This window comes from Hydra vulgaris, chromosome 02, assembly GCF_038396675.1.
Source record: "Hydra vulgaris chromosome 02, alternate assembly HydraT2T_AEP".
NCBI lineage: Eukaryota > Metazoa > Cnidaria > Hydrozoa > Anthoathecata > Hydridae > Hydra > Hydra vulgaris.
This window is the reverse complement of record NC_088921.1, coordinates 51,359,969-51,370,486: the sequence shown is the minus strand read 5'-3', so window position 1 is coordinate 51,370,486 and position 10,518 is coordinate 51,359,969. Positions and strand designations below refer to the sequence as shown.

Sequence of the window (10,518 nt, the reverse complement as noted above, 5' to 3'; positions counted from 1 at the left end):
TTCACTGTGCCCCAGTATTAGGGCACAGTGAATAACGCAACACAACTCACTTTAAACCTTTCTGTGAGGCGTTAGATAGTAAATACTTGGGTTTTAGTGATTTATTATCATGAAGGACATATATCTCAATCCTTTCGCCTTGAAAAAAAAAAAAAAAATACATATTTTAACTTTTGCTCAACTTAAAAAATAAAGAAATCCTATCCACTGTGCCCCAACTTCCCCTACATGTGTAAATAGTCGCATTTATTTTTTTATTTTTATTTTTTGCAAATATTTTATGTTAGACTTTTTATGAAAATGAAATTTTAATCACTTTCAAACTGAAAAAAACGAGGTGGCGTAATTTGAAAAAAAATTCTTGTATATCTCAAATATAATTATTTTAAAAAATTACACAAATATTCTTCTGTCGGACTAAAATGAAAAAAATATTTTTTTTTTTTAGATTTTACCCATTTGAACTTAATTTTATAAAACTGTTCTTATAAAATTCTAATAAAAAAAAAAAATTATAGGAAAAAAGAAAAAGACTATTTGATGTAGTTTCGGACAACCGGTAAAGTTATACCGCAAAGTTTTATTTATGCGTTTCTATACGCTAAATAATATGGCTTCAAGCATTTTGTTGTATCAACATTAAAGTTTTATGTTGATTACATGACTACGAATGCATGATATGATAGTTATGTAAAGTTTAAAAAACATATAAAAATGCATTTAAATTTTTACATTTTTAATGTAAATTTTTAAACTATAATTGTATATAACAAATAAATATTATCTATAGTTATTGTTAATAATATCTATCGTCCATTATATATGCCTATTTGTTAGGGTTAATTAAAGATTGTGTTTAAATAACCCTCTAATAATTTGTTTTATCCTTACAATGTATGCTTTTAAAATATGCTTTCATTTTAAATTTATTATTAAATATAATTCATCATTAAAACTATTACACTTTAACTTAATGTGTAATAGTTTTAATGATAAATAATATTTAATGATAAATTTTAAAAAGAAAGCATGTTTTGCCTTAAAATTACCTTAAATTTTATTGCATTAATAAATTGCGAATATATATTATTATAAAAACTACCTTAAACTTCAGTTGATTAATTTAAAATAATTTTTTATTAAATTTTAATTAAAAGATAATAATTTATTAATATTGATTCAATTCAGAGTTCAGTTTCTCTTGAATTAAGGAAGAGTTAGTTGCTACATTTCGTAGCAACATAACAAACATTCAACATAAAACTATATAATTTACTGTACACAATTTTTAATTTAAGATTTATTCCTCAAGTTTTGAGTGTTTTAAGTGTACAATAGGTTCGAATGTACCTTTACTAAACAATGAGTATCAGTTTATAATGATTTTTTTATTATAAGCTAAGCTTTTAAATATGCACACACACAAATATATAAGTTAGTAAAAAACCTCAGGTGCCTATTTATATGTATATATTTTTACCTCTTTTTTTCAGCATTAAAGACAAAGTTATATTAAATAAAAAAGTAGTGAAAATGAAAGGCACCTTGCGAAGTTTAGAAACTGGAAAATATTTTACCTTAAATCCTTTTAGAACAAAACTTGGTAAAGAAAATTGTGACTTAAACATTAAAGTGAGTATAAAAGAAAATAAAGAATCTATCTGTATGATAATATTATAATATTCAGGAAATAACTGAAAATATTTTTTAATACTATTGATAAAAAGTTAATTGCTTGATTTGATTTGTTATAATTTCTTTTTTATTTAATAATTTTGATTTTAATTTAGTTTTTTTACCTTTATGCTCATCAACATTTTGATGAGCATAAAGTTAAAAAAAAAGACTTGAGCAAAAACAAAAACTTAAGCAAAAAAATAAAAACAAAAGACTTAGCAAAATGGAAAACTGAATGAATTATTAAAATGATTGAAGAGAATAGAATATACGTGGAGAAAATGCAATTAGGTGACAGAATTCCAATTTGCCTAAAATGTGAGTGTAAAACTAGAAGAAACACAAGCAATCAATCACTATGTAAAGATCCAATCTAACAGAATGATGTGTTGTAACAGAAAGTATTTTTTTAAGTGGAACAAGAGATGGATTTGATAAGAGATGGAGTAGTAACCATGATAATATTTTTAAAGAGAGATACCTTATGATGATGAGACAAAGATTAAGTTTGGATTCTATAGTTTACAATTCTTTCTTGCATATTGTCTAAGAGAAAAGCAATCATTTGATGACACTGTCAAGATATAACAACATTACTCCATACAAGGGTTACTGTTGCCACTACATATAGATTTGTAGAGGTAAGAATAGAACTATAAATATATAGAGCTGGAGAATAAAATGAAAAATATATAAAATTTGAGAATAAATAATTCTTACATTTAAGAGTGAACAGAGTTATTCTTTTCCATCAGGGTTTAGTTTCTTTTAGTTTAATATTGAAATTATGCACATAGTAAAGAAGTACCAATTAATTATATGTATAAATGTTGTAATACATATAATTTATAAAAGTGGTATCCTGTAGTTACCCGAGCTTAAAATTTTTACTCAGGGTAAACACGTGATATCTTTTTTCAAGAAAATATGACACTTTGTGTCTACTTTATTTCAAAATGTATACCTAACAGTTGTCTCTGATTATCAACTTATAACCAAAACACTGCCATAATATATTTGGTTCTAGGTTTTCAAGGTTGACTACTTTTAATTACTTCTTTAGTGGATCTGAATTTTTTTTGTGAGTTTAGACCCATTACTTAAATTGCAAAACAAAATGTAAAATTATCAATAAACATATTGATAGTTTTACATTTAACTGTATTTTATAAATAAAAGGAGTTCAACAAATATTTTTTAATATTATTAGTCTTAGGGTGGGGTTGGGGGTTGTCATAATTTTAACTGTCCTGTAATTATGTTATTTGACCATCCTGAGTTATTAGTATCAACTCTTTTTAGTTATTTTAGTTTAAAGTTATAGTTAGAAAATACTAGTATGATATAATCAAAAGTTATTGATCTGAAAAAAAATGCCAAAAATTTTTAGATTTTAAAACTTTTATATTTTGCATTAAAATTGTAATTGCCAAAAAATACTTTTTTATATATAACTTCAAACCTTTTAACACACTTTATAGAGTTTTGCTATTGAATCTGAGCATGCAGTCATTCAATATGACTGTCACCTCCAATGCTACTTTATTGAAGACCTTAATACTTCATATGGTACATATGTAAATGACTGCCGTGTTCAAAATGCTGCTGTTCGGTTAGCACATGGAGATATTATAAGATTAGGACAAGGTAATTTTTTTTAATATTAATTTTTGGTTGTAGGAATTTATAAAAGGAATAAAACTTGTATTATGAAAACAATAAATTCATGTTTTGATCATTCTATATTATTTTAATATAATAATAATAATAGTATTTTAATAAAAATATTTCAAATAAACAGTTATAATAATGCTACACACGTTGAATTTGTAAAGATGATTTTGAATGGTTTATTGAGTTAACCTTTATAATTTAGTTTGATGTTCTATGAGTCAATTACTCTGCAAGAGCAAAAAAAAAATCTGTAACTGCTTTTAAATAAGGATTAAATCAGTTTATATTAATGTTGACGTTTTTATGCATCCAATTAATAATATCACAATTATATAATTTTTAAAGTTCTGGATTAAATTAGCTGACATATTTATAATATCGTTCCTAGTTCAATTATTAAATTATTTAAATCTTTTAGTATATCTACTAATAAATAATAGCTTAAAACTTATTTTCATTTAAAAGTAAATAACTATTAGGAAAATAAGTGATATCACATTTTGTAGTGTGACTGTATATACGTGCACATGCTCTATGAAATATTATAATATAAATTTTCTTATAATGAAGTTTTCAATTTTGTTTAAATATTGTATTTTAATTTATATATGGCGGGGATGTTTATATATGCTGGACATATGCAGTTGTTTTAATTATTTTTTGATTTATTTATATATTAGGTGGTCCTCGATTTGAAGTTCGTTACTCAGCTACAACATGGGATTGTCCGTTAAGTCAATCTCTAAATCAATCGTCACGTTCTGCCCATGTAAGTTAATTTAACCATTTTTTTATGAAGGTTTTATTTAAATATTTTGTTTCAATTTATGTCAAGCATGTGCATATTCCTTTAAAAAAGTTTTTTATTAAAATAAAAAGTTAAAATGAAATTAATTTTTTATTTAAGTTAATATAAAGTTAAAATAAGTTCTTCTTACATAATATTTGAAATTTTATTATTAATAATATTATTTTCAATATTATTACTTTTATAGTAGCTGTTGTATCTGTATCTTTGTAGCTTAGGGTGTCTTGAAATTAGCTTAGGGTGTCTTGAAATTAGCTTAGGGTGTCTTAAAATTAGCTTAGGGTGTCTTAAAATTAGCTTAGGGTGTCTTAAAATTAGCTTAGGGTGTCTTGAAATTAGCTTAGGGTGTCTTAAAATTAGTAGTAACCTTAAATTAAATTAGGGAAAACAGGTAGTGGATCAGGGTAAAATTACGGAAATCCATCTTAAAATATTGGCAGACACCCTGTAGCTAGTGTTGGTAAAAGTGACAATCATAGAAGTAGTAGTTGTTGTTATTGTTGTAGTTGTTGCTGCTGTTATTTTGTTTTTATTTTCTTACTTTATCAGACTCCTAAACCACCTTCAAATTCTCGTCCATTAACTGCTCATCCTGGTCAAAATAATTCTAAATATTTATCGCATTCTACACACGTGTTTAGCCAAGATGATTTAAATAATGGTAAGTTATAATATTTTTATATCAACAGTTTTTTATGATGATAAATTTATGTGATTGGTGTTTATGTTTCTGTTTGTTTTTTATTTGGAATTGGTATTAGATGTAATTATTATTCAAAAATATTAAAGTTCAGTTATTTTAAAATATATTTGTAATTGCTAGGTGTGCAAATTAAAATTACCCATTTTTAAAGGTGTGTTTATTAAGTAACTATACTGTAGTAATAATTCAATCTAAGTGTGATTCAAGAATACCTTCAACAAATTGTCTAAAATATTTTCTGTATGAAGTATAACCCAAAGCATGTTCTCCGTAATTTTATTGAATCTTGTTGATTTTTTAGCAGTGGATTGTTTTAAAATAAAACAAAATAATAATGCTGTAAAAGTCACTTGTTAAATTAAAACAAAATAATAATGCTGTAAAAGTCATCGATTTGCAGCAATACTATCAATTTCCCATAACTAAAAATGAAGTTTTTTTAATTCAAAAAAAAATTATTTTTGAGCAACCTTCTGAATACAAGTAATGCTGGTTTACACATCATACATAAAGTATAAGTTATATCATTCATTAAAAAATGGGTGTTTTTAATATGTATGATTCATAGTGTAGTTGTTATAATCAATAGTTTTGATCTTTTAGATATAATGGCCATTTCTAAAATGGTAAGTTTATTTTGTATTTGATGTTTCAAATTATCCTCTGTCAGGGTTTATTTGTTTAATTTTTTATTAATTTTAAGAATTTTTAAAACTAAACTTTGATTATTGTAAGTATTTGTTGTTTGAACTAAGTATATATTAAGATAAAAAATTTTATTTAAATAAATAAGTTAGTGTTAAGCAGAATATGTTCACAATTATACATAAAGTTTAGTCTTTTTTAATACTTGTTTTTAAATTTTTTAGCATGAACAGTTAGATTTGTTAAATAATGATTTACATAATCAAATGGCTTATAAAATTGATAATATGCAGAATGAAAATATGGTAGATGCATTGCGTAATGAAGTGACTGCCATTCGCAGAGATAAACTTGGTTTGAAATACAAAGGTGTTCGGTAAGCAATATCTGAATAGCAAAAGTAGACACTCTAAGCCATTCCATTTATTATTTTGATCATTGCCTAAAGTTAAAATTATTATCTAAGTTTTTTTCTTTAGATTAATAATATGTTTTAACATTACGTTTTTCTTTTAAATAAAAAGTGTTTTAAAATAGAAAAATTTTATCAAAATAAAATAATGTGCAGTTATTGTTCTATGTTTTTTTTTGATTTTTAAATAGATATCTTCATAATGATCATGTACTTAGTTTATTACAATCTCGAATTGCTCAACAAAGTTATCGAAATAGATTACTTGATAAAAACATTAGAAAATCAGTAAGATATTTAAAAACATTTTAAATATGTCAAAATTTTTTATAAATTTTGAATATATTTGTCCCAAATGTTTGTTCTTGCTTGTTTGTTTTTTTAGAAACCTGCATATTATAATAAATTTGTTTTTACAGAAACCTGCCCCTGATGATATACAGTTGTTTTTATAGAAACAGATTATATGTTTACTTTTATAGAAACCTACTCCTGATGATAAATTTGATCTTCAATTTGAGGAAAGGAAAAAATCAGGGAGTCATGAAGATGAAGTTGGAGAGACAGAAGTTGGTCTAACTTCAACAGTAAATGAAAAACACCAGTTAAACACCGAGATAAGCTTGCTAAAGAAAGATAATGCTTTAAAAGATTTAATGCTTCAAAAACTTGAATGGAAAGCTGACAGTTATCTCAATGAATTGAAAAACAAAGAGCATGAAATATCACTTTTGAAGGTATACTTAATATGGTTATACAGGTTTATAGGTATTTTAGTGTCTGTTCCTTTTTAGTGCTTTAACTATCTGCCTAATTTTGAAATACGTTTTTTATAGGTGAAAACAAAGTATTTATATTTTTTACCTAAATGGTTGGTTCTGGTATATAGAAAAAAGTTTATAAAGAAAGATTTTCAATTTTTTTTTCAAAACTTACATAGTAGTCGTGTGAAGTCTACATCATAATAAACTGTGGTGTTTTGAATTCATTAATCATTTGCTAATACATGTCCTAAAAATATAACCAAGTGTATACTAGGAAATGATCGGGGCCCTGGCCCTGGCTAAAAATGGGTTGCTATAAGATTTAGCAGGGGTTAATAGCCCCAGCTATTAACCCCTGCTAAATCTTATAGCAAAACTATAAGATTTAGCAGGGGTTAATAGCTGGGGCTAGAAAAAAATTTATAATACTTTACATATTATAATTTATACTTAAATTTACTATTTTTTAAGTACTTGCATATATTTATATATTTTCAAACTCTAATTTACTTCCAACAAGGTTGCAAGCTACCACTATTAAGTTATGAGTTACTTTAAAATAGAGGATAGGTTAAAAAGCTGTGAATCGATTAACTGAAGACTAAAAAGTTGTAGGTTGTATAAAAAGGAAAACATGATAATGGGTAAGATTTATAAAGTTTTTTTTGATGTGCAAGGAAAAAAACTGGAATAATAAAAGTTTTTATAGCATGAAGGGACAGATACAGTAAAAGGATGCAACTTGTTGAATAAGAAGCCAAGCAAGAATGAATTATGGCTTATCTTAATAGAGATAATAGCTCGTTTGAGCATTTACTTTAGAAAGACTAAAGCCTGAGAATGAAGATGATGATGACGATAATGATGATGATGATCATTATAATGATAATGGTCACAAAAATGATGATAATCATGTTGATAATGATGATCATGATAACGATAATGGTCACAAAAGTGATGATGATCATGATGATAATGATGATGATGATTATCATTATGATTATGATGATGTTAATGTTGATTATATGATCATATTGATCATAATGATGTTTATATATGCATATATAATGTATATACAAAAAATGAATTTTGAATAAAAAAAAAATTTAGGATGTATAAATGTTTATGCAGCCCTGGTCACAAACCTGGGCCCAGCTTTACTTTTTCAAACTCAGCCCCGGTCTTGATCGAATATCAACCCTGGTTGCTTACTAATGTAAACAAGAACAATTGCTTTGTTATTTAACCTTAGTTGTTTAACTTTTTGTTGCTATATAGTTCTGCTAAAGCATTGTCACATTTTTTTTTTATTGTTGTGATATTTTTGCTTAATATGATAGAATATGAGTTTTCTTTTGCAATAAATACAATCTGCTATAAGTTATGCCTTTATACAAACTGTTATAATTATGCAATAAATACAATCTGTTATAAATTATATAACACTTTATTATTTTGAAGAAATAAGAAAATATTTTGTATATTTTATCATAGTTGTTGTTTTATATATTAATTATTATTTCATAGATGTTGTTTATATTATTCCTCAAACATATTATTTTATAAGCTCTTACCGAATACTATTTGGTAAAATATTTAATATAGCAAGAGCTTAGAGAATAGTTATTTTAAAACAAAACAAAAAAATTCTAATAGCTTATTTTAAAATATATCTTTTTTAATACTTTTATTATCAATTAATTAATTTCTAGTTTAAAACATTTAAATTTTTAAATAAATAATTCCTCAAAGTTATCCCCTAAACAAAAAACAATTTTTACATTTCATACAATGCGTATATAGCAAGTATAACTATTTATTGATTGACTTTAAAATTACCAAGCAAGTTTTTCGAATTTTTAGTAATTATTATTTTCCTATAACTTTTTTATGTATAATGTTTAAATTACCTGATGTTTAAATAAAAAATAATTTAACTGTTTTGACAGTTATAATTTTGCAATAGTAAATTTATTGTTTTGCGTTATTATTAATTTGTGCAATATGATAAGTTAATTCTGCAATATGATAAATTATTCCTCTATTTATAATTATGCAATATGATAAATTATTCCTCGAACATGTTTTATGTTTTTTTATAAGCTCTTGCTTTATTATTTTACCAAATAGTATTTTAAATTTTGCAGAAAATTTAAATATTGTTTTGATATATAATATAATATTAAGTTATATATCATACAATAAAAGTTTATTAAAATATAAAATTTGCCTTTGATACTAATATTATTAGATGAGTAAAGAAAAATGAAGTTTTCGAACCAAACAAAAAATAATTTTATTCTTAAAATTGTGTTAAGAAAAAACTTGCATTTAATTTTTATATTTTCTGTAAATATTTGAAATATTTTTGAAAAACAAATTTCTTAGACCTCAATAGAAAATGAAGTGATTATGCGTATTGTTCCTTTTTTCAATGTCAGTTTTATTTCTTCTTATTCTAGTTTTTGTTGTTTTACAGAAATCTGTTCATAGCGAAAAATCAAACCTTGCATTTGAGGAAATGAAAAATAGAATAAGTTTTCAAGAAGATCGAATTGTAGAACTCGAAAACGATCTGAACTTAAGTATTCATAAAAAGGATCAGCTTGTTGATGATGTTAGTCTGTTGAAAAAGGACATTGCTGCAAAAGATTTAATGCTCCAAAAAGAAAAGCAGAGAGTGCAGTTATATTTGAATGATTTAAAAAATAAAGAGTTAGAGATTGCAGATCTTTCATTAAAGGTATTATTTTCTTTTAGTTAATAAACTGTAATATTATAAATTTAAATCTTATTGTTATGATAATATATACTTGCAGTGAGTGACCTGTAAAAGATATCAATATTTATTGTAAATAAAATAAAAATTAGGAATTTATATATTGCAGTGTTTGTGTGTGTCTGTGTGTTTGTGTGTGTGTGCGTGTGTGTGTATGTGTGTGTGTGGGTGTATGTGTATAAATATATATGTGTGTGTGTATGTGTACATAATATATATGTGTGTGTGTATGTGTACAATATATATATATATATATATATATATATATATATATATATATATATATATATATATATATATATATATATATATATATATATATATATATATATATCGAATTAACACAAAAAAATCAAATCCCAACTAAAAAATTTATTTTTGATACCTCTCCCCCTTACCCCACATCCCTGGTGCTGCTTTGTGGTAAGGAGGGGAGGGTTGCGTTAGTTGTTATTTTTTTAACACATCTCTCATATTTAAATACCTTATAATTATCTTGTTTGGCAGAGTTTAAAATAGCGTAAGTTACTTTTATAATTTACAGCTTAAGTTATAATTTAAAGTTTAAGTTACAGCTATAGTGTAATGAGTAAGTAACATATTAAATACTATTACAATATTACTTTTAGTAATTGTTTTTACTTAACATTATACTTGAAAAAGTAAAAGTAAAAAATAGTAAAAACGCTAATATTACAATATTTAAACCACTAGTTTAAATATTGTAATATTTTTGTTAATTTTATTTATCTATAATTATTTGCAGAAAACTATTTACGTTCATGCCGACAATAAAACACGTGCTATTTTTAAAGAGTTTTTAATTGTTATTGTAAAAAAGCTATAAAACAACAAACAAAAAACTGCAAAGTTGTTTTAAAAGTATAAAGAGCTTGTATTGTAAAACAATTTATGCTTGTATTGTAAAAAATGTTGTATTAAAAAAGAGCTTGTATTAATGTAAAACAATTTTGTGGTGTTTTATTGCTGTTTTATACAGCTTATAACCTTAATAGCATAAAGTTTAAAATAAAATGAAGTAAGTAAGTAGAATTG

At 24.4% G+C, this 10,518-nt stretch overlaps 1 protein-coding gene across 1 annotated transcript in view; it reads left to right on the top strand.

The window, feature by feature from the left end:
• The first annotated feature begins 1,472 nt into the window (after window positions 1–1,472).
• The window catches only part of LOC100210846 (forkhead-associated domain-containing protein 1), a 28,738-nt gene continuing 19,692 nt past the window's right edge, over window positions 1,473–10,518 (top strand). Inside the window, exons 1-9 of the mRNA XM_065791307.1 lie at window positions 1,473–1,632; window positions 3,159–3,324; window positions 4,032–4,120; window positions 4,709–4,820; window positions 5,466–5,488; window positions 5,732–5,883; window positions 6,111–6,207; window positions 6,402–6,656; window positions 9,163–9,426. Coding sequence (XP_065647379.1) covers window positions 1,534–1,632; window positions 3,159–3,324; window positions 4,032–4,120; window positions 4,709–4,820; window positions 5,466–5,488; window positions 5,732–5,883; window positions 6,111–6,207; window positions 6,402–6,656; window positions 9,163–9,426 — 1,257 coding nt within the window. The 5' untranslated portion in view covers window positions 1,473–1,533. The remainder of the gene's footprint in view (window positions 1,633–3,158; window positions 3,325–4,031; window positions 4,121–4,708; window positions 4,821–5,465; window positions 5,489–5,731; window positions 5,884–6,110; window positions 6,208–6,401; window positions 6,657–9,162; window positions 9,427–10,518) is intronic.